The sequence below is a fragment of the Tyto alba genome, unplaced genomic scaffold (assembly GCF_018691265.1).
Source record: "Tyto alba isolate M040663 unplaced genomic scaffold, T.alba_DEE_v4.0 Super-Scaffold_22, whole genome shotgun sequence".
Taxonomy (NCBI): Eukaryota; Metazoa; Chordata; class Aves; order Strigiformes; family Tytonidae; genus Tyto; species Tyto alba.
The window spans coordinates 16215297-16239605 of record NW_024881296.1 but is presented as its reverse complement, the minus strand read 5'-3'; the positions used below and the strand labels follow the sequence as shown (position 1 = coordinate 16239605).

The window sequence follows — 24309 nt, the reverse complement described above, 5'->3', positions numbered from 1 at the left end:
TGGTGTCATTGATATTTTGGACAGAACTTGACTTCTGTGAGAAAGTAGAAAACTGAAACTGAATGTTCTATGCATCACTGAGATCCAAGTACCTTGTAGTTTTTTAAGCTATATGAGCATAACTGTTTTTATCACCATACCTCTTAAAAATTTAACTTCAAAAAATTTGCTCATAATTTTTTTTTTTTAATATGGAAACTAGCTTGTGATTGAGTGTGGTGCTTTGCTTCCTTAAGAAAGCATGCTAACTGATGTTACAAGATGGTTATTGTTTTGATTTATTCTGAATGTCTTGCTGATTGTGGCTATTGGTTTGCTCCACCCCTATTTGCTATGTATTGTAAAAATCAAGAATGATAGATAAGTGACACTTCTGTGACAGATAAACAATTCTTACTTTCATCAGTTTAAAGAATTAGATTCTGTGTGTATTGAAGGCTTAATGTTGTGTTAGGAAAGAAACATAGACTGAGACTGGGATAGTTTAGCTCTGTTTAAATGGCTGTAGCTAAATTGGAGCAAATTCTTAATGTCACAAGGTTTGTTTCAGTTCTTCAAATTGTTATTTCTAGTTTAAACTGCATTGAGGAATGCTCTGGTTTAAAAACAGTGTCCAAATCTGCTCTTCTTTCAAAAGGTAAAGCTTTATAATTTAGAATGAAGCTTTTGTGATGAGAAATTCTAAAACGGTGGGCACTGAGGGTGAGGGTGGTTTGCATCTCTGAAAGTGGTAGGAGAGAATTTGAACCTTTTTGGTGATTTCCTGCTTTGAATATGCTTGCTGAGTGATTTATGTCAACCCATTTTACGTTGTAATCCAACAGTCTTAAACACATGTGCAGAGTCTTACTTCCTTTGAGGGAATGAAAATTGACAGCTGAAAAGCAGAAAATTCTTGGTGGTTTTTAATGAGTTGACAAACATTCATCTAAACACAGTCTTTTCTGTGCTGAAGAGGGAAGAATACTTTATCATTAAGTGTCATGAAGAAATCAAAAAGCTACATCTCTGTAGGCAATGTAGTCAGTATAAACAGTGTGTCCTTCTTCAGATCATATCTTAGAAAGGTGTTAGAGTTTGAAAAATACTACCTGTAGATTACGGAAACAAAAGATTACGTTACTGCCATAGTTTTCAGGAACAGAGAAAGACAAATGTTCTCCTGGACCAGAATACATGTCATTGCCACCATAGGTGACTGCCATATTAAGGTACAAGATAATTGTATTGAACACAGTTTGTCTTTATCTATCTATATCTCTCTTGCTCTGCTGTGAGCAAGACAAATTTGTCATTTATTTCTAAACGTACTGTTAAAACGAACAGACCGTGGTATTATTAACAGTGAATAATGTGAATTTTGAAATTCTTCATATGAGTTTCTGCTTCTATCTACAGTAGAGATGGGTACTTGGCTTTTTCAAAGGGAGGCCTATTACTGCATTTGCAGAGCTCACAGGTTTTAGAGTTTCAGTGAAGCTGCTGTATGTATTCTTTAGCCATCTTTACTATTATCATAGAATCATAGAATGGTTTGGCTTGGAAGAGACCTTAAAAATCATCTAGTTCCAAACAATTTCCACTGGACCTGGTTGCTCCAAGCCCCGTCCAGCCTGGCCTGGAACCCTTCCAGGGAGGGGGCAGCCACAGCTGCTCTGGGCACCCTGGGCCAGTGCCTCACCACCCGCACAGTGAAGAATTTCTTCCTTACATCTAATCTAAATCTATCCTCTCAGTTTAAAACCATTAACCCTTGTCCTATCCCTATACTCCCTGATAAAAAGTCCTTCCTACCTTTCCTATAGCCCCCTTTAAGAACTGGGAGATCACTAGAACGTCTCCCCAGAGCCTTCTCTTCTCCAGGCTGAACAACCCCAACTCTCTCAGCCTGTTCTTACAGGGGAGGTGCTCCAGCCCCTTGATTGTCTTCGTGATCTCTTCTGGACCTGCTGGGGGCCACAGAGCTGAACACAGCACTCCATGTGGGGTCTCACGAGAGTGGAGTAGAGAGGGAGAATCACCTCCCTTGACCTGTTGGTCATGCTTCTCTTGATGCAGCCCAGGATATGGTTGGCTTTCTGGGCTGCGAGTACACATTGCCAGGTCAAGTTGAGCTTAATATTAATTAATTATAATATATCTCTCCTTACTAACTCTCTTTTAAATCCCTCGAGTGTTATACAACATAATTACTACTGCAGAGTTAAGATAGAGGTAAAGTAGTTAGAACTGTACTTAAATATTCATTTTGAATGTAAAGCTTTTCTTACTCTAAATCAGTTGGCTTCCTGTGAGATACCATGATGGAAGAATTTGTAAAGAATTGTAATGTGGAAGAGCTAAAGCCTTGTAAATGAACTTGGAAAGTGTGATTTCATGAGACATGCCAAAAAGTTTTGGGAAGGGAGGACGAGACATCTGCTTGGTAGTGTGTAAGAAATGATGTGAAATAAATCTAAATGAAAGGGTGTTTAGTTGAGTTCCTTTTATTTTTACTGATACATAGATTCAGTGGTAAAAAATAAGAAGGTGTGCTTTAAGGATGTGACCTTCCTACTTTTGTATTATTCCTGTCCGTGGAATTTTAGATATTGCAGAACAGAATAAAACTGATACTTGCTAGAGGTGAAGGGAGATAGAACTTCTAGCTTTTCTAACATGCTGCTGGTGAGGCTTTCTGTAATCTTACTGCACTTCTGATAAACTCTTGAGGGAGATGCTGGAAATACAGTAGCAGATAGTCCTGCAGATGTGTATAACTGCTTAAAGTGAGTGGTAAATAGACCAGAGGCTTGAATTTGGTTTAATGGGGACAGTATAAGGAAAGATTGTGTGATCAAAGTTCAGTACTTTGTATGGGCTCTAGTTGAGACACGAGAGGTGCAATTAGAAAAGAGGCAGGTATCTGAGAAAACTGGTGTTAGTCGTAAAAGAAAAAAAATAATCTTGAAGACGTGTAAAAAGATTCATCAGAATCTGGAAAAAAAGGGGGATGCATATTAAGCAGATAAATAACTTCAAGTTGTGTATTTGGGAGAATGCTTGTGTTGGGAAGGAAGATAGGTTGTGTTCTATCCATAGTTAGAGATGAGAAAGAATGGGTGAACTGGAGATTTGACTTAATTATTTTATAATTTTAGCAGCAGTCCTTCAGTTCTGCCAAATATAAGCAAAAAGAGAAGCTCCTAGGTAGTGTATTATACAGAAAGGCAGTTTGTAGACTTGATCAGCAGTTAAAAACTGGGAATACATGATTGTTGTTTCACCTACTGGTTCTGAATGTTTCTTCTGAATGTTTCTTCTGAGATCTTAGGTAAAGTATCTATCTCAAGAGTAAAGATAAAATGCCAGGAAGCAGGAGAAACAGTAGTACTTGAGGAGCCAATGATAATGCTGAGTTCATGTAGCTGACTATCCCTGTCCTGATGTTTGTCAGTGTTACCAGTGTCTTGCGTGTAGAGACATAAGATAAAAACTTACATATGAAAAGAAAACTATATTCCAGATATCTGGTCCTGTAGTAGAGTAGAAGATCCTGAGCTGGTAGTTGTCTTCACTCTATATAATGTTTGAGGCGTGATAGATGGCTTAGGTTTCACACAAGTCAGAATTCAGTGGTAGTCCTCAAGTCAGTTTATCATACTATCTATGCATGTTCTGAATGTTTGGCTCTACAGTGTTTATGAATGTGACATATGAGTATTTGCAAGAGAAAGATGAAAATAAATGTTCTTTCTCATGTGAAAACTGGGAGAGTTTCTATAATCTAATGTTAGTGATTATATTCTACATGAAAGATACAATTTAAAATGAAATTTTCAGTGCAACTACTCTGTAGCTGCCAAATATAAATAAAAATGACCATGTTGCTACTTATGCTTCAGTACTTCGGCAGATCACCCTAGCTTGTTTCAGTGCAGTGTAAGTTAATGGAAAATCTGAAGAGAATGAAAAGGAAACAAAGTCTGCCAAAAGATAATAATATTTGTTCAAAGAGATGTGCTAAAGAATTTCTTTATATACTGAAGCCAGTATAAATACTGCTTGTAGTTCTGAGGATTTTGTGCCTGTTGCCAAAATTGTCAGTGCAGAAGCAGCTGTGGATTTTTTCCTTGAGCTATGATTATATGATGACGAAATTTGTGTTCTCCTTTCTGAACAGATGTTAACCACCAAATCTTTATATGGTATACATGATTGAATATGTCAGTTTCCAGCAGAGAAACAACTTGTTCTTGAATATGCAGAGTAGGTTTGTTAGAATTAATTCAGACTAACTTGGTTGAAAATAGGTCTACTGTATTTCAGAGATTTGTTTCTGATGCTCTCCCTCTCCCACCGAGCTTTTCAAGTGGTGAAATCTCAGCTATAAATCATTCGTCAGAGAATTTGATTATGAAACAGAGGCTATATTAATCTCCTCCCTACTGCTAGAGTTTCAAGTGTCTTCTCATTTCTGTGACTTCCTGTGGTCAGATGAAAACATAAAATTTCTGTTTTCAGTTTCATTTTGTGAAGATTTTGAAAGCAGTTGTAATGATTCTAAGTAAAAGACTGGAATTATTGCTATATGGTTTTGCTTTACAGCCCATAGTATCATAAGTCTTAATGCTTTGGGTACAATGCCTGTTTAAATGTTAGTTTTCAGTTTGGAACCTGGTTAATACATTTGTTTTAAGTAATTCTTTAGTGATATTGCAATAAACTGATTGAAAAAATGTTAAACTAGTTGGGATTCTGTAAGTTATGAAACGTGTTTTTTTTTCGTTCTTATAGAAGCAATTTGAATACCAGTTTAACAGTTCTAGACATGAGATACAGGCTCTTGTTAAATATGGTTTTTGGTTGAATAAGAGAAAGCTTTGTGTCCATTCTCAGATTGTTACAGGTCATTGAAACTAATCAGGATTTGAATCAAATTACCCATTTTTAACTACCTTGTTTGTAACTACTTAGCTGCATCTTGTAAGTAAATACCTCAAGGTGTGGGTAATACAGGTGTTAATTGGTAGAAATAGTGCTTGTAAGTCCACCTGTGATATTCTCTGGTGCTGTCAGAGAGTTTTTCATTACTTTGCAATGAAGTAATAGCACTTCTGGGTGTATATAGAGGTTGCCCAGGTCTCTGATACCATGCTTGTTTTCATTTTTTCATTATCTCACTGCAGGGGTAGTCAGTAGGACAATATTTACTAGTTCGTTGTCACACCGTGTGCTCAGTAACTGCACCCTTGAGTTGTCAGATTTCTTATTGCTGCAAGGTGTACCATTTCATTTTCAAATGCTGTAGTTAATCTCTTAACTAGCAAATATTACTGTATAGATGCATTTTTGTGTTTTTTATGTTAGGTGCTTATTTTTTTTTGTCTTTCTAGATGCTTTATTATAAAAAATACAAAATACATAAAAGAACTGTTTTTATACACATTTTAAATTATGTGAACAATCTGGTAAGTGTTCTAAGGAGCTGCACATAAAAATAGCTGAATTCCATAAATGGGATGAGTAGGCAGCAAATTTACAGAAATGAAGAAAACATTTAAGATCAGTGCTGCAATTCAAAAAAAAACAAACCCAAAAAACGCCCCACAAACCAAAATACAAAAAAACTAAACAAAACGAGAGTAGGTTTTTTCTTTCAAGTTACCATGAAGAGAGGAAGAAAGTGGCATTAAGATTTGATAAAGATTAGAAAGAGAAGACTGTCATGTTAGATTATAATCTGTTACTGTATTTAATACCTAATATACGTTTTTCCCCCCACAGAAATTAGCAGAGTACGGAAAGACATGTATAACGACACATTAAATGGTAGTACGGAGAAGAGAAGTGCAGAATTACCAGATGCTGTGGGACCTATTGTACAGTTACAAGAGAAACTATATGTGCCTGTAAAAGAATATCCAGATGTAAGTATATCTTTTTAGTCCCTAAATTATTTTTTGATCCTTGTGGTTGTCTTCAAATGTAAATTTCATGTGATGCTACCCTTGGATCATGTTGAATTGCTTCTGACGATACTACTTAGGGAAGCAGTGTATGTTCCACTTGGTGGCTTGATTTGTAGTGAGTGTGAATGCAAGAAGGTTGTGTTAAATACCAAGATAGTATGGATTATAAAGCTGTTGATCTAAGATCTGAATTATCTTCTTCGTTCAGTACTGTCAGTCCTGAGACACTGTGTATTGAGTATTATGAGGGAATTAGTTCTCGGGACAGTGTTTTTACCTCTTAGTATGTCTCTGAGTCAGCTGAAGAATCTTTAGAGATCTTTTGGAGATTGTACTTAATCTCAGTTACTGTTTGTCACATACCTACATAAAACCAGTTCTGTTGCGTAGAGAAGTTTCTTTATCTTGGGGCTAGTTCCCCCACGCCTCCTCTTAAGCAAAGCTCCTTGCATGCATGCCAGTGGTATGTTCTCCTTTGGCTGTTCTGTTCTGTTGTACACCTACCTTTTTGAGGGAAAATGGTTTCATTTAACTAGAAGAATTATTTAGAACTCCTGTGGTCTGAATGGTTTCTTAAAACAACTCGGGGAAGAACAATCCTGTCAAGATCTATACCAACCATTTTCATTGATCACTGACAAAGTAGGAAATCGTGTTGTTCCCCCCTAATAGAATTTAGAAGTCCTGTTGCAGTGGAGGAGTGCAGGGTCCAAGTGAGGCATTTGCATAGTGAAGTGGTGTGAAGTGGAAGGCAGTCCAGAACAGCAAAAACTCGAAGTAACGCGTATTTCTGTGGCTTTTCTTTGTATCAATTAGATTAAGCTTTCTAAATTGAGTTTCATTATTTTAATGCTGCTTAGAACATACAGAGCTCTAAATAAAACCTGATAGTGCAATAGTCTTAAGAAAATTAAGTGCAAATTATTATTCAGTCATTATTTGTTGCTTTTGGGTTAAAATACCTGTACTGGGAAAAGTGTTCAGAGAATTTGCATTGGCAGTAAGGACATCTCTCTCCCTTTCCCTTCTGTTTTTCTTCCAAATGAAATGTATGCATATGCATATCTATATACACCTATGTACATGCATACATATCTATCTGCGCATCATAAACATTAATTCTTTTGAAACTCCTTGGAATTACAGATTTTCGAGAAGAACTGTGCTATGCAATTATTCCGTAAAGCAATGTAAATACCTCTGTACTTAGGTATCTGTACATACCTTAGCCTTATATTGATTATTTGCTTTTTAAAACATATCTTAATTGTTGAAATCTTGGTTTTATAACTTGACAATGCATTCTTTGCAAAAAGTTGCTTTAGTTATTGGCTCTACTTTTTACAGAACTGGATGCTTGCTGTACCAGGTTCACGAGATAGGAGGAAGAAAATGGGGTTGGATTTCCTGTAATTAATATTAAGCTTTTCTTCTAGAAATAAAGGGTGTAGTAGCTTAGCTTTTCACTGCCAGTTGGTGTACCTTTGGGTGTACGATTTCTCTAGCTACTGATAGTTCTTTTTGGGCCTTCAGAGGAATGCCCTTGAAGTGGTCACTAATTTAGTAAACTCTTACAAATTCAGAAGTTGGAGAGACTTGTCATTTCTATACATGTGACCTGGAATAAAAAGGTAGTTGATTCTTGTGAGAAGATGTGAAATGTTTGCTAGAAAATGTATAGTTTCTACCACTGTGGTGGTACTTGGCAGTTCAGGCTTCACTGGGGAGACAAGCCCAGCTGTTCTCTATGTGCTCCTGCCTGTTAAAGTGTTGTCTGTATTTTTTTGTCGCCCCTCAGAATGGGATCTGTACAGCCTCAATAGTTGGTTAAGCAACTAGAATGTACTACATAGGTAACTTCTGTGTAGACCCTTTCAAAGATCTTTCTGCAAGTTAGAAATTAAATAACTTGCTTTGCATTCAGGCTAGTACAGCATTCAGAAGGTCTGGAGTACAGTGATTCCAACTTGTCTTAAAATTACCTGTAAAATTCACTTGTAAAGATTATTTTCACCTGTAAAGGTAACTTCATTGTAATCACACAGTGTTACATGAAACTTCTAGCAATTGATGCAATCAGACGCAGGGAAGACATGCCGTGCAGACTATCAGAGTGAGTTTGTCAGATAAATCCAGTTAATTCTATTGCCATCATTCCCTTCCAACCATCTTGTTATACATTACAAAGACATAAAGAGTGAACAGAAACTGTTTTCTGAGGTAGATTTAGTAATATTTTTAATAACAGGGAAAAAAAAACAAAGCAAAACAGAAAAACAAAACAAAAAAAAAGATTTTACGATGTTCTAATAAACTTTCGTTCTAGTAAATATTTTTAACTTGCAGTTTTAAGCATATAGATTAGTTGACTGTAATGAATACTGAATAGTACTATAGTGCCATTTTGTGCACAGAATTGTAAATTAATCGTGAGATTAAAAAATGGTCTTCCATAAATTTAAACAAACTTATGTTTTATATATGTATATATAAACATACATATATACATATGTGTATAAAAGATGAAACAGTACATTTTCATAGGCTACATTACTTTGATATTACTGTTTGAATGTCCTTTGAGTACCTACACAGAGGAAAGAATATATAAAGTAATTACAAAGCTAAAATAAATATATAAAATTCCCCGTACTCTCTTAATATTTTAGTTTTTCATATGACTGCTTATTGAGTAGTTTTATTCTAATTGTTGTTCTAAGACCATAGTTGATGCTAGCTTCAACTTTCCAATAAATTTATTTTTTGAAACAACTTGTAGTTTTTAAATGCTGACTGTATAGAGTCTGTACTTCCACTTCTGTACTAGTAAGTGGAAGAGATGCAAAAATCTTGCTAAAGAATAACTAATTCTTTTATATGTCATATTGATAAGGAACGTTTTTCCATGATGTAATCACAGTCTGATAAATTGTATATTTGTTGGGCTGGTCTGCTTTCTGGCTCATTGTTTTTCCATTGCAAGCTACCGTACTGCAATTGTCTATAATTGTATATATTGTTTTCTTCTAGCACTCTTGGAAGGTGTTAAATCTTTATAGAAATTTTAATCTTAAAACTGAGATTTGAGCTACTTAGCTTTTCTGAACCATGTACGTGCTTCTGCAGCTTGAGAGAGAAATTGTGCATAGGGCACTCTGAAGATTAAATTCCATTAGTTGCCCATAATATGCCCTTCAGTTAAAAATGTGTTCTCTCTACAGTTAAATCTTCGTATGCTTATTTAAGACTTTGGTGTTGCAGTTTGAAGGCATTTCCAATTCATGGAGAAATATCTTCCATCAGAGTTTAAAAAGCTAAGATGACAAGTTGTCAGGAAAATTACTGAACTCTTAGGAAGCAGAAGAATGGAGGATATGCTATTGTTTGTGGGTGAATAGTTAATAGTCTTTAGCATTTCTTATGCTTCAGATAAATGATTAATTTTCTTGAATTTCCCTAAAGAGCTGAGACTAAACTTTCTGTCTGATATCAATTTAAACAGTTTTTGGAATTAGTACCTACAAATGCTGGACAGAATAAATGTTTTTCTATTATAATCATGGCTTTATTATTAATAAGTACTCTGTTAACTCTGATTAATGTGAAATTCTCTGTTGGAACTCTTCTGTGCCTCTTCAGTAAAAATGTAAGAACTCAGTAATTACCGCATCTAAAGTAGTATGTCCTTTGAGTATACTGAAGCTCAAAGGCCAGCAGTGATAAACAGCTTGTGCATACTTTCTGACCATTTTAGTTAAAACTGTTTAATTAATACAACAGAACGATGAACATAGGGATTCATTTTACTATGGGGAACTCACTGACAAAACATTTAAATCCTTTTTCAATTTGGTAATATCAGAGTTTAATAGCATCCCTAATATGGATTAGGAAAATGATAACATCTTCTTTATTTATTGTTCTGATTCTTTTAGTTAAGCTCTTCATTCCCAAATGGTAAACAGGGGGGAAGGCTAAAAGAGCTGGCCTTGTTTATCCTTGGAATAGGACGGAAAGAGAAAATATAACTGGTCTCTGTAAATAAATTTGAACTACAGAGTACCAGTGGGGCTGAAGAAAGTTTCGGCAAAAGGTCAACTATTGATACAAATACAAATATATATGAAATAACAAAAATAGTTTGATTACTAATTTCCAGTCTTAATCAGGTATTTGGAAAAACATTCTAGTAGAATTAGTGGGAGCCAGAAATTTAACTTTGAGTTTGACCTTCATATATTTCTGAGAGGCTTTATATACTCTTGTTGCAAATGGTAAGGGAATGGATTCATTGAGAAAGGTCCCCTTTGTTTAGATGCTAATAAAATGGAGACGTACCTTAATATTTGTATGAAGATTTTTTTTTTACATTTTCTGTCTAATGTTTTGATATTCTTCTGTTACTGACCATCTGATTCGCCTTTTGAGCCCTTGTTTACGCTCAATAGCTTACTATTTTTGGTAGCACCTTGCTGAAAGTTGACATATATTGTCATAATTTTATTCAGAAATAAGCCTGTCAAATCTCCAGAGCATGTTTGTCCAAAGAGGCAAATGGATGGAAGACAGTCTAGAATACACTGGAGATAAAAGCCCTGTCCTTTAGTCTCTGATGGTAATATTGCAGGTTCAGCATCAGTTCAGCAGTACCAGTGATCTTGGTCTGTATCTCATGTTTGTGAGAGTTATTTCTTTCCCATTTAACTCTTCAAGCATTGAGTGCAATCAAGTTAGACAATTGATTACCTAGTCATTTATCTTCTAATATTCCCATTTCATTCTTACTTAAAAATTTTACTCTTTAACTACTTGCATATATTCTGTTTTGCATGTGTGTGTAAATAATAAAAAAAGGAAGGCAGGGTGAAGGCAAGACAAATAAAGACTAAGTAATTAGCGTTTGCTTTGGCTAGAGACAATGTTTCCCTTAATATTTTTCAAAATAAATTTGGAAATCTTGGAAAATAAATTATTTGCATCTGGTACAGATACACAAGTTGAACATATTTGTTAGGATACCAGTTTGCTATGGTGATGCTTGTGTTGGTAACTTCTTAAAATTAACATCATAGGATTAAACTTTTAGTGATGTCCAGCATGTATATGGCACTACTAGCAGAAAACAGTGGATTGTTTTTCTTGTTTAGTGACTATACAGGTCCAACTCAAGGGTAGGAGTCCTCTAATTTGACATTAACAGCTAGTGTGAGACATCTGAGTGCCTTCTGTACGCTATAGATGAAGAGGAGTGTGTGTGTGGGAAGGCAAGTGCTGAAGGAGAACGGTAAGCTAGAAAACTAGTCTAAAGAGTTTGTAGATGCCTGATGTTTTTCTGTGAATGAAATATATAAACTTTTAGTTAGAATACATTAATCTTACTAAAAATGGTTAATTTGGGAATCACAAAATTTGAGGATGTGTCCAGCTGAACTTTTTGAAGAACAAGTGAAGACCTAGTAGTTGACATATATCATGCTTGGTTTTGCTTGCATGGTGCCTTTCATTAGGTCTTGTCTCTCAGTTGTAATTGCCTCTGCAGAGTTAGGCTTTCAATGGGCAATCTATTTGATCTGAGCTGTTTTCTTAATACCCTCTTTTGTTTTAGAATTCTGCACTTTATGAATATATATTTCTTTAGTTCATAGACTACAAAAATATTTGAGTGCATGGCTTCAGGTGACGATTTACTACAACTCTGTTGTATCAGTTTGTACATGTTTCCATTTGCTGAACTGTTTTCCCTCAGAATTTAGTCTTTGTGTAGTAGCTCTTAGAAGACTGAGTACTGAAGGGTTATGTGAAAATACAAATAATGAAAGGTCAGTTGTGGGGCTGAGAGATTTGTGGAATATTGATTTTGTTTTTCATTGGCTTTTTGTTGAATCTGTTCTTTCAAATGTTTATTATAGTAAAGAAGGGTTTTTTACAGAGAGGAGGAAGTGGTTCAGCATGACATTTTTGCTCTCTATTGTGAATAGGTCAGGCACACTTGGGTGCACCTGCTGAATTTGGTGGTGCTTTGTAAATTAGCATCCCATGTACTCTTAACTAGGATTGGGGACTGCAGTAAATATGGAAATACATCATTAAGGGCCAAAAGCATACTTCATAGAGCAAGGTAGATCTGTGTTTAAAAATATGTATGTGGATTTACAGATTACTGTTTAGGCATCAGAATCCTTAGTAGATGCACTCAGTTATTTGAAGTCAAGAATAGATCTTCCTTTTTCTTGAGAGAGCTGAAGTTGACTCCTGAAGGGTGGGGTATGTAGTTGAGAAGTAGAGTGTTTTAAGGAGGTAGGAAATACAGAGAGAAACCCCATTTCTTGAGAACGAAGAGTGTTTTAAACTTCTTTTCCTCAAGTTAGTTAACAAAGGAGACCTCTAACACTGAGCTGCTATACTTTCCCCAGAAACTTAACTTGGCAATTATAATAACATGCTGTTGGTTTTTTTTTTGTTTTTTTTTTTTTTTTTTTTTATTCCCCCACCCCCACTGTGGTGGTCAATGAGCTTTTGACAGGCATATTAGATATTTCCTTCTTTTTAGTATCTCTGTGAGTTTATATATTACTGTTTTTGTCCTCAGGTTTTTATGAAGTTGCCCTTGCAAAAGTAATTAAATACTTTCTTGTCAGAGGAAAGCATGAGTTCTGTAACTTCATATAGGTAGATCAGTGAAATGCAAGTCTTCACTAGTTATGCTTACTCCATGTTTCGCCAGGATAAGGCACCAAGCCCCATCCTGAATTGGTATTAAAAGTATTTTTGAGTACTAATCAAAATATCAACCTGATATTTTCCATGTATCTCTCCTAAATCATACACTCGGGTAAAAACCAGTTTACATGTCCTCAGTAATAAAAAGTCTGTTAAAGTTTATTGCTAGAATAAGTCTGCAACAAGCCTTGGGGGTGCATATTATTTTTAAAAAGTTGCCTTTTAAGCAAGAACAATTGCTAGGTATTTTAAAGAGGTGTGCTGGTTTTAGGCACTGCTGTTTCTTAAGTTCTTAACTCATTAATACGTTTTAAAGTGTATGTCACTAATCAAGGAAAAGTCTTCAGTGTAATATTGTATTATAGCATTGATTTCTGATTCATAATTAATATGGATTCTGATCCATAATGCAAAGGAACGGGATTGTTGTTCTTCGCATTTTTGTCTCATCAGTGCTGGTCACTTGGTCTTTTTCCATGATTTTTGTTGAGAGGAAGATTATACACAAATACCAGCTTGTGAATGAATCATCTTTCTGTTTAGAGCTTTCCTTTCTTCTTCTGTGCTTTGTTTCATACCTTAGGAACTGTTGTTAACTTGCCTTAGTTCTGAACATTGGATTTAGAAGAAAACACAACTGCTACCTCAGTTGATCTCTATGCGTAGGAGATTTTGAGATTGTGTAGCTAATAGGCATTCATCTATCATTGAATGGATCTACTCAATTTATTCAGTTAGTCTCTGCTGTTTTTTAAAGCCACTAAGAACAGTAGTTGGATGCAGTTATTTCATTTCAGTTACTTTGGTATAATATTAATTCAAGATTCCAAGCTTTTATGTTTCTTTTCTCTTAAGAGCAGTGTGAAATAGTTCAATGCTGTGAAGCCACTGATTCCTTTTGAATTCTGCTACACTTCCTTGAAACTGCATGCATTGTTTTTTTTTTCATATACTCTCAATATTTTGAGAAAAATAAGGCTGGTTGTTGATCAGCCAGTTCCTTTTTACACCTTAACTTGCACTCATTTTAGTTGTCCCTGATTATATAGCGTAGTACCTCCTGTCTTCCAGAAAGGCTCCTGTACCTGTCCTAATGGTGTACATTCATCTACCCAACACTTAAAAGTTAAGTTGCTTAGGTTGATTAATGCTTTTTCAGAAGCTTCTATATCTTCAGAGTACTGACATAAGCTTGATCGATATCTTTCAGCTGTGTGGTTTATAAACAATGAGAACATAGTGACCTAAAAATTCAAGTTCATTCTAGTTATAAACGTTATGATGTGTAGTGTCAGAGGACACTGAGGGCTTTGCCCTATTGTCAGTGATACAGGGACTGCTTGCTTTGGGAAGATTGTCAACTGAATCATGATTTAAAGTTGTCTTAAATATGCAGCAGTTTCTCAGACTATTTTTTTTTCTCCCACTAAGGGCAAGTGGTCTAAAAATGTGAATGCTGCATGAAATATCTCTGTATTGCTGTTCCAAATTTATTATTGTGAGTAGTGGAAATGACGTGTTGTTATCTTGCTAATATATCTTAAGTACTGATGATAACGAATATATTATTCAAATTAACATAATTAAACTGCTGGGTTATACTGTTCAACCCATTTGTTTGAATTTTACAGTTTGAACTCATTTGACTCTATTTGATTACTGTTGTTTTTAAAGTGAATGTCACTTGCATTAAAAGCAAAGCAAAATTGCTGTCACTCAACACAAATGCTGAAATATTATTTCTTGGTCTTTGATCTCTGTATGTTTTCAAGTCAGTCTGGCCAAAATAATATTTTGTGTAATTTTTTTTTAGTTTCCACAAGTAAAAATGTTGTCCTTGAGATCTGAAAAGTTGAGAATAAAGGCTTCTGAGCCTTTCTGAAGGATTGTAGTTTCTTCAGGGAGTCAACAGATGGGCAAGCTAAACAAGAGACTTGGAACTCCGGTTTGGAAGATAACTTAGGATATAGAGATATGTATTGCTACAGACAGGTAGATTGGCATGTGAACCTGAAGGGCATCTCAGAGCTTTATGATAACTCTTTCTCATGCCTTTTTTCCTGTGGTAAATACGAGGCAGTTCCTCTTTTGTTGCAATGTCTGTAGGTGGTGGTGATCACAGAACTGTTGAACGTGGTCATGTGTCTGTCTTCTTACTCCAAAAGCCCCTTGCTAAAAGGAAAAAGCTAGTTAGAAATGAAGCCTGAACGTAGTAATCGTTGATATGCTGCTATTTTAGAGTTGTAACTGTAAATGTTTAGGATAATAGATTCACTATGGTTTAATATGCAAAGGTGCTATTATTACTGTAATACTAGACTGTAAAATTGCTACTCTGTGGTGCTTGATGCTGGCTGAAGCGCATAACACTATATAATGCATGTGTCATGAGACTTGTACCCTTAAATGCTCCTGTCCAGTTGAGCTTTTTAAGGTTTTGCAGGTGCTTTTCAGTTTTGCCTCATTTGTCTTCTTACAGATAGATCAGAGAGTTAAAATTTGGTAATATAACAGTTTTTAGCAGAAGTCATTTAAAGCAAACAAGGTGGATTAGATGTTGAAGCACTAAAGGAAATATCTAGAGGGCTATAATTTGAGTTATGTTCTGCATTTCTGACCTGTTTTCCTGCAGTTCTAGGCTTGAATTTTGCAAATTTACTGGTTCTCGCAGCTGTACACATATATTGAACACTTTTGTAACCATTTTCAGAAGCTGAATGGAATTGTTCAAGTTTTCCATTTAAATGTGATCAACATTGAGAACCTATCTCTGATTTTTGGAAGAAGAAACAGGGAGGACAACAGCAAGTAGACATTGAAAGCTACTAGTCATTTTTCTTTTACACTTGGTTTAAGCATGTCACTTGAGGTCTGTAGCAGAATGACAAACACTACCAATTATATAACCCTACTGTTTTTTGTTCTCGACTTTTGGATGGGGGGTTGCTTTTGTTTTGATGGAACAATTTAAAATTACTTTCTGTGACGTGTTTCAGTATTTTCATGACATGAAACTTAAACCTGGTTTAGTAAATCAACTCCTAATGAATCTAATGCAGTGCAAACTATGTACGTGGAAATGTATTGTTATATACAAAGTGCCTGTGGCTAAGCATTATAATTTGCTGTTTAATGCTGAGCTTTTGTAGTTCTGATTGTTGAAATATTTGGAACGTTTTCAGTATATTTAAAGATTTAAAGATAAGTATTTCAGAAGTTGATTTGTCTCAAACTAGGTAACAATTCTGGTTTCTTCCTTCTACCCCCCCTTAAATTAATAAAAAACATTTTGTTTCCATAGACCTTTAATCAGATTGCAGTTGTATTGTCAATATTTGAATGTCTGTAAAAGTAAGGGAGCAAACCAAAAATTATCTAATATTGGCTGTGATGATAAATTACAGTTTAGTCAGCTAAATTAGGTAATTAAAATCAGTCACGTGAATGGAAAACATGTTTATGTTTAGGAAGGTTAAATCCTGGGATTTGTCACTCACTTCAGAAATTTCATAAAATGTATTTTTCCCCCAAATATATTTGTTGAATATGGAAACTTTAATCACAGCTGTCATTGGTAATGCCTGCCTTTCTGCACAAAACAATACTATGCATCTTTATCATGGCTTTAGATGCTCTGTTGTTTGGTGTGGTGCTTTACTTTTTTTTCTCTCTCCCTCAACTTTGCATGTCAGAGTGCAGTTGTGGAAGAAAAAATAGTAATTACTATTTATTTATTGCAGCTTTAAGGTCTTCTGATTTGGGAGTGTACAATTTCTATGTTGCCTTCCACTTTTCAAGGTGACTAATAAATTTATTTTTGGAACTTAGAATTATAAAGCACCTAATAATTCAGCATGAAGTCTGTTGCCTGAAAGGGTTGCAGAACTTTGTCTAAAGTTCTGGTCACTAATAAGTTGAAATGTAGTTGATTACTAAGCACCTCTCCTCTGCATAAACTTAAGTATAACCTCAAAGCCTGTTTCTGCTCGATCAGCTCTTCTTTTTGGGGAGGAAAAGTGACTGCATTTCTCTGATAATTTTTAAAAAGGCAGTGGTGTCCCATACGTATCAGAATTTCCATTCTTGCAAAGTATTTGTAACAACAGTATCGCCATCTGCAGTGGTGCTCCAATTTAAACATATCTTTCTCACTTCTAATTACTGAGAATTGGAAGTAGTCTACAGCAAAATTGCCAACTTCAAGTGCCTTGGGTAATGTCACATGTAGTCACATCTAATTAAAAGGTATTATTATGGAAATTAGTTGTTGGACTGTATATCCTGAGGATCCTTTGTTACTGGAATATGAGTTTAATGATGTAAACTGTGAGGCTTAGAGGGCACTGCTGGAACCTACAATTAGGTTTTGGAGACCGATTTACACACAGCACAACTTGTTAATTCTCTAGATAAATGTGTCACAATTCCCAAGTAGAGCATGGAATTGAACAATTTTTACTCCTCTCCTGGTGTTATTGAAACTGATGTCTTGTCACTATTCTGAAAACCTCATTTTAGTGAATAGGATGAAACGGATTATTCGCTATCGCACTTAGGCATGCCTACTATTAGATTGTTCATGGGATTTCCTGAAAGAGTTTCTGTTAACAATCTTTCAATTACTGTTTAAAGGTTTTATGACCACTTAAAAGAGGGAACTACCAAACTGTACTGTGGGCCTTTAAATCATTGCAAATGGGACTCTAATGATAACAGAGATTCCTATTTTAAAACCATGAAATTGTTAATTTGTCTATCTTTACAGCTTTCTCATTTATGTTGATAATTCTAAGCAATTTAAAATCCAATTATTTCCAAAATATGACAGTAATTAGATTAGTGTTTTTGCATGAACAGAACATGTAGCATAAAAATCATTTTGAGGGATATTATTTTATAGTTACTTGAAAGGGAAATGGAACTGTCCTATTAAGATTTTCTTTAAATTTGTGGCATGAGGAAGGGTTAATGTTTGAAACAATCTTAAATGGAAAGCAAATCTGACTTTATTAGTATGTGTGAAAAGCATTGAGAAACAGGAGTGAAGCAAGTAGTGCAATTCAACGTAGTACAAACGGGAGGATTTCTGTCCTAGTATGTGACAACAAAACAGTGCTAGTTAAACATGCTGATAGAAGAAATTGCTGTTTCACTAAATTTATAAAGTTTGTATTTATGTAAGCAACTACACAATTTGTAAGCAGTCAAAATGAGATCAGAAATTAGGGGGACTGGGCACCAAAACATCAAATGTTTTTCACCTTGAGTACCTTTGACAAGGCATGGCTTTTGTCTCTGATAACTGATAAGGTCTCTGCTTTGTTGTTGGGTGTTCTTGTACCTCCTGGCTGCTAATCCAGCCGGCAGTGTTGTCAGTTCAATGAGGAATGTCAGTAGACTAGAGCAAAAGGGACATTAAATGGTTGACACTGAGGGATGGCAATAAATGAGATGGGAGCTAAATATATAGGTTTGTGACATTCTAGCAGCTGGCTTAAGTCCTGCTGTTTGTTGGTTGGGTATACTAGCCTTAAAAAGGAAGAGAATGCATTGTAGCACGAGGAAGAAAAAAACAGCTGGTGGCTTATCAGTCAGCCCTAATGACAGAGAAGGTTAAAGAGTTTGGAAGGACAAACTTTGAAAGAGTGCTTTTATTAGTAACATAAAATTCTTGATTTTATATAAATAGCTTTATATAACTAGTCTAAAACTTTGCAGTTTTCCATGGCTTGTTCAGTGCAAAAATAAATGAATACTTCATTTGCTGTCTAAAGAAAGTTATTTTAAAAATTAATTTATTTACTTTTGATTCCGGTGATTTTACAGTGATGTTCTTTTGATGTTTTCTTGATCCTTAATGGGATTCTTTTGGAAATACTTTGACACTTGATTAAGTATCTTGCAGTTTAATACTTAATTTGGAAGAAAAATGTTTATTTTTATAATAGATGAAAGCATGAATGCTCTCGAATGGTATAAACTTTATATATCTTAATATCTCCCTTTGATAGAGATGTAGAAAAGTATCATGATTTAAATGTGATTTTATATTTGATGTGTTTTCAAAATGGAAGCTAATGTCTGGAAAAATCAGTGTTTAATTGCCTAAAAGTGTCATATTTGATATGTAACTTACAACTACATCTAGTTCTTTTACATGCAGTAAAGGCTGTTAGAAAGTAAGCTTGAAATGAGACCAGCACCTTAGCTGGAGGGTTAATTGTGCTTGATATTGTTTGCTGCTTCTTGTTGTTTGAGGTTTCTACTGTTTCTTCTCAAGAACTTAAGTTCTTGAACCCAAATTTGATTGCTTCTCCTGGCTTACATCTATCAGTTGACCCAAAGAGAAGTGAAGAGCGAAACCTCATTTATGGCTTCTCAACAGGTGGATTAGTAATGAACAAGCCTTTCTGTCCTCCCTCTCATATCTGTAATAAGTGTCTGTGTTGGTGGGGCACCCCAAAGGCAATCTTCCACTGGGTTTAACAAGTGAGAAAGAATGGGCTCAGCCTTTCCAGGAAGGAAGCTGTGGACTAGAGAGTAAAACTGTACTCCAGCCTAAAAGCCTTTAGTGGAGAGGACTTGCCATTTTTTTGTTCTTAAATGTGGATAAGCTTCTTGTTCAGCAGCATAATCTGACACAGTGGAAAGAGATCAGGAAATTCCAGCTCCCCTCCTCTTAAAAGGAGCTGGTATGTGCCCTTCCTTAAAATTTGCTGGATCCTTTGTAGAAGGTAGGTGTAGCCCAAGAGGTTACTGGCAGCTTTTAGAAGGTGGCAACAATAACAGATGAATTCCATTTGTCTTAAGAGCTGTTGTTTTCCCATGGTAGGAGCAGCTTCTCCTTTAACTATTTTTCTGTCAATTTGAGACATTATGCATTAATTTATTGTCTTTGTATGTGTTTATCTTTTCTGTGGGGAGTACTAAAATAGGTATGCAAAAGTTCAGGTGGACTGCATGTAGCATAATGATAAACCGGATATGGTTTTCAGGCCTTGAGTAAAAGAGAATAGAGAGATTTGAGCTGCTTTGCTCAGGGAATTTGATGTACTGTGATTAGTCAGATTAATTTTTTTAATATACCTCTGTATTGTGAGATTTATGGCTGTGGAGCTATATAGCCATTTGAATCATAGAATGGTCTGCATTGGAAAGGACCTTAAAGTTCATTTAGTTCCGACCCCCCCTGCCAGGGGCAGGGACCCCTTCCCCCAGCCCAGGTTGCTCCCAGCCCCGTCCAGCCTGGCCTGGAACCCTTCCAGGGAGGGGGCAGCCACAGCTGCTCTGGGCACCCTGTGCTAGTGCCTCACCTCCCTCACAGGGAAGAATTTCTTCCTTAGATCTAATCTAAATCTACCCTCTTTCAGTTTAAAGCCATTACCCCTCATCCTATCATATACACCCCCTGACCAAGAGTCCCTCCCCACCTTTCCTGTAGCCCCCTTTAATTACTGGAAGGCCACTATCAGGTCTCCCCAGAGCCTCCTCTCCTTCAGGCTGAGCAGCCCCAACCCTCTCAGCCTGTTCTTACAGGGCAGGTGCTCCAGCCCCTGATCATCTTCATGGCCTCCTCTGGGCTCGCTCGAGCAAGTCCCTGTCCTTCTTATGCTGGGGATCCCAGAGCTGAACGCAGCACTCCAGGTGGGGGTCTCACAAGAGTGGAGTGAGAGGGAGAATCCCCTCCTTTGACCTTCTGGCCACACTTCCCTTGATGGAGCCCAGGGTATGGTTGGCTCTCTGGGTTACAAGCACACATTACTGGGTCATGTTGGGATTCTCATCCACCAGCACCCCCGAATATGAAAGTCTTTTCTTGCATTTAATACATGATACCATTAATGAAGTGCTGGTTACCTTTTGAATTAGCACAACAGCCCTCTGTGGATCTCCATTTTGAATTTTGTACCTTTTTTTAGGACAATGCAAATATTTCCTATGCGATACATTATACAAAAATATCAGAATAAATATCAGTAAAAATCAGTAATTTAATAGACTTTCCTTTATTCCTTCTACCTATCTAATGCAAGTGCTGGTTGTTTTTAATATTAGATATTTTTCTCAAGTGACTATTAATTCTGTATAGTAAAGAGCAAAAGGACACAAATTTCATAGCTTTGTGTTAGTGATCCATAATTTAAGAGTTACTCTTACATTAGTTCTCTCAAACTTTGTAGTCCATTCATCTGATTTACACTGCTTCTATTTAAAGCAGCTTAAGCACTGTGACTTCTGCAGAGTTTTAAAGTTTCTTGACTCTTTGACAATATAATTTAAGGTCTTTATGGCAGTAGTATATCATTAATTTTCTCAAAAAAATTAGATCTTCCTTTTGGTTTGTTTGGATATCTTCCATCTGAAGGTTGTATTATCTAATACCAAAATTATATGATAGATGTGTAATTTTGCTATGTAAAAATTGAAAAGAAAAAATTCTTACATGATCCTAAGACAGTAAAACTCCTTGGTAATCACTTATTTAAAAATGAAATGGGTAAATGTCTTGGCATAAATGTCTACATCTGGCATTAATTTTTAGAAAACAGAATTGAAAATTGGCTAGATGTGGCATTTTTTTTTTATTACTAGGTTAGAATATTTTCTTTTTTGGTATGTTGTCAGATAGAATGACCTTCAAATTATCCAAAGAATTTGTGAACAAATTATGTTAGCTCTTTGGCAGCTAATTTGGCAAAACTGTGCCCTTGAGATTAAAGATCCTATCTTTGTGTTAACATATACAAAATTTTTTTTTCATCTTTTATGCCTTTGATAACACATGTACAGATTGTGTTTAAAAGATCGGGTGGAATCTTCTGCCCAGAGGAGCTGAAAACGTATTTTCTGGGAAGACTGTTATGTTTTCTTGTTGAATGTGTGAATGAAAATCATGTTGGTACGCTAGATAACAAGAGAAATGTAGTTTGAAGATTTTGATTCTTGGATGTACAGGAATTACCACATCATGAATTCTTACAGCTGCATTTGATAACGAGTTCTGACAGATACCTAGTTCAAACAGGTAACAAAGGAAACTAATTCGGCTTTTCTGGGTACTTGTAAATCATTCAGTAACTAGGTTTAGCTACTGCTTAGTTTATTCTGTCGTGCATTAGAATTTCTGTGCTAAAAATTGATATTTAGATAAGTTTCTAGCTATCATTCACATTTTACTTAAAAATTTGATCATCTGAAGGAAACACCAAATATTTAATCTGAAGACATTATAATTTATTCAGGTTCTCTTATAAAATACAAGGTAAGAATTTGGAGAAAAAAGTTGTAAACTTCAGCACATTACTTTTTTCTTTTTTAAATAGCTGTGCTCTGGGATTTCTGTCTTCTTTAATAGAGAAAGCTCTATTACCATTATTAAAATGACCTGGAAAGCTAGCCTGATTTCCCCCCCCCCCCCCCCCCCCTTTTTTTAAGATCCAATCCATTGTATTTACATGGGGTTTGTGAAGCTGTTTGTCAGTTAAACAAGCTCTCAGAGCCTTCAGCAGAGAGGTTATTAGAGGTGAATAATGTGGATTTAAAGGATTTAGTAACTCATTCTAAATCCCAGCTATACTTATAAATGCATTTTTATTTTTTGCCTTTTTTTAAAAGGAGCATTTTAAGCATTAGAATGCAGTCTGCGGAGTAAAAACTATATTTTATTGACATCACATGGACAATCTGGTTTGTCTAGTTTATAGTTGAAGTGATCAGAAAGAGATTCTGAGCTTTGTTGAATGATCATTGGTGGCTGATACTCTGCTCAGTCAGAAACAAATCTAAATAATCTGGTAATTAGCAAGTCAACTCTAGCAATAAAACTAACCTTGGAGAATTGTGATGTCTTTAAATGGAATAAGTTGATATTTTTGTTTTAAGATGGTTATGTTCTTTAATGTTGCTGTGCTGTCTTGGGGCTCTAACTGTACAGTACTTCTTCATAAAAACAATTTACTTTTTATGGCAGCAAGATGTTTATTAAAATCTATCACCCAATTAAAACAACCTCACTTTTCTATCTGAAATTACATGGTGTGCTGTTTATTTTAACATATGCCAGAACACAATTTGAAGCAGTTTTTAATTTGTTAAATAATGTTATGTTGCAGGAATAGGTACTAGCAAAGAGACCTTTATAGTTGAGTGGGGTGCCGGGTTACTCATTGTAAAGTGTGATATTTTTGATTCTTGTAACTAATGAAATTACTTTTGTAGGTGCAAGAGAAAAATCTAAATACGAAGAAAATCCTTATTTTTAGTATTAAAAATTCCTAGAATTTCTTATTTATTGTACCACCTATTTTAATGTTACTCAGAGAGCTTTGCTAGTAAGAAACAGTAATAAATGAGCAGCTCTTAAGGTAGAGCAGACTGTTTATTATGGTAATCCATCCTGGAAATCATGAAAGCATGTATTGCTGATGTCCAGGAGGGAAGGCTGCAGTTCTTAATCTCACATGGAGAATGAAATGTCACTGTTCACCATGGATTCTTTACTGTCTTCTTATTAAAACTTTACTGGAAAACAGATAAATCTGTATCGTTTCTTGCTAAAAGGCTATGTACAGTCTCTGTATAGGCACGGTCTATTTACTAAGTGGCCAGCAAATACTAAATATTATGTTCAGCTCTGGTCAGCCAGCTGGCTTCCAGCATATTTGTGTTCAAGAGGTTTTCATTCTTAACATAATGTTAACTATTCAGTGCCTAAATTCTACTGATGCCATTTTACTAGCTTTCTACGTGAGGTGAGTTAGAGGTTAAACATCATGGAGGAGGGCTGACGCATGCCATGCAACATAAATACCCCAGTCCTTAGAATTGAGATTTAAAGTGTTCTCCCCTGCCCCAAACAGTGAGCACTAGTGAGCTTGAAAAACTTTCTGGAGATCTCATGGAATCTATACTGTTGCAACAGATGTAAGAAGTTGTGCTTAAAAGAATTAAAAAATAATCTAATCTAAAGGAATTTAAAATGTTAGTAAAATTACTACTACAATAAATGCATTAGATAATACCTAGGTTAGATGTAGATCTGGGAAAGCGTAAGGGAGAATGTATGGAGAGAACTCATTTACTCTTTGTTACTAGCTGAGTTTTTTTTTACTGTAACCTCTGAGATGTGCAATATGCAAGGCCTCTGCACTAATGTGTTATTTTCATATTCCTCTGGATGCTGATAATTTTGTATAATGTATCATGTACTTCAAACCACTGAATGTTAACTTTGTTCTTCTGACTCAAAAATACTATATATTTTAGTAATACGTTACAGTAAAGTTCATATCCTTTATTTTTTGCATTAAAAAAATACTTTTCCGACAGAAATTTTGAGCTAGACTAAGCTTGTCTTACTCCACCATAATTAACAGTTCTTGTCCATAACAAGATGAGCTGCTACTCTGGCTTTGATGTTGAAAAGTGATTATGGTAACTGAGTTAGTAACCAAAAAAAAAAAGAAAAAAAATCCCCATCATCTGTGTTAAAAAAGTATGCAACTGACTAAACAAAGATGGAACCAGTCTCAGTGAATTACATATGCACTGAAAATTATGCTTGGCCATTTGCTAAACTAAGAAAAAGAAAAATATTTTAATTATTTCATTTTTTCACCAGTGCAACTTTTCAGTTTTC

The 24309-nt window shown here is 35.4% G+C and overlaps 1 protein-coding gene across 9 annotated transcripts in view; it reads left to right on the top strand.

The window, feature by feature from the left end:
* QKI (QKI, KH domain containing RNA binding) overlaps nucleotides 1–24309 on the top strand; it is a 165454-nt gene that overhangs the window by 35086 nt on the left and 106059 nt on the right. For all 9 annotated transcript variants that reach the window (XM_042796039.1, XM_042796040.1, XM_042796038.1 and 6 more), the window contains exon 2: nucleotides 5767–5909. In XM_042796039.1, the coding sequence (XP_042651973.1) occupies nucleotides 5767–5909 (143 nt within the window). The remainder of the gene's footprint in view (nucleotides 1–5766; nucleotides 5910–24309) is intronic.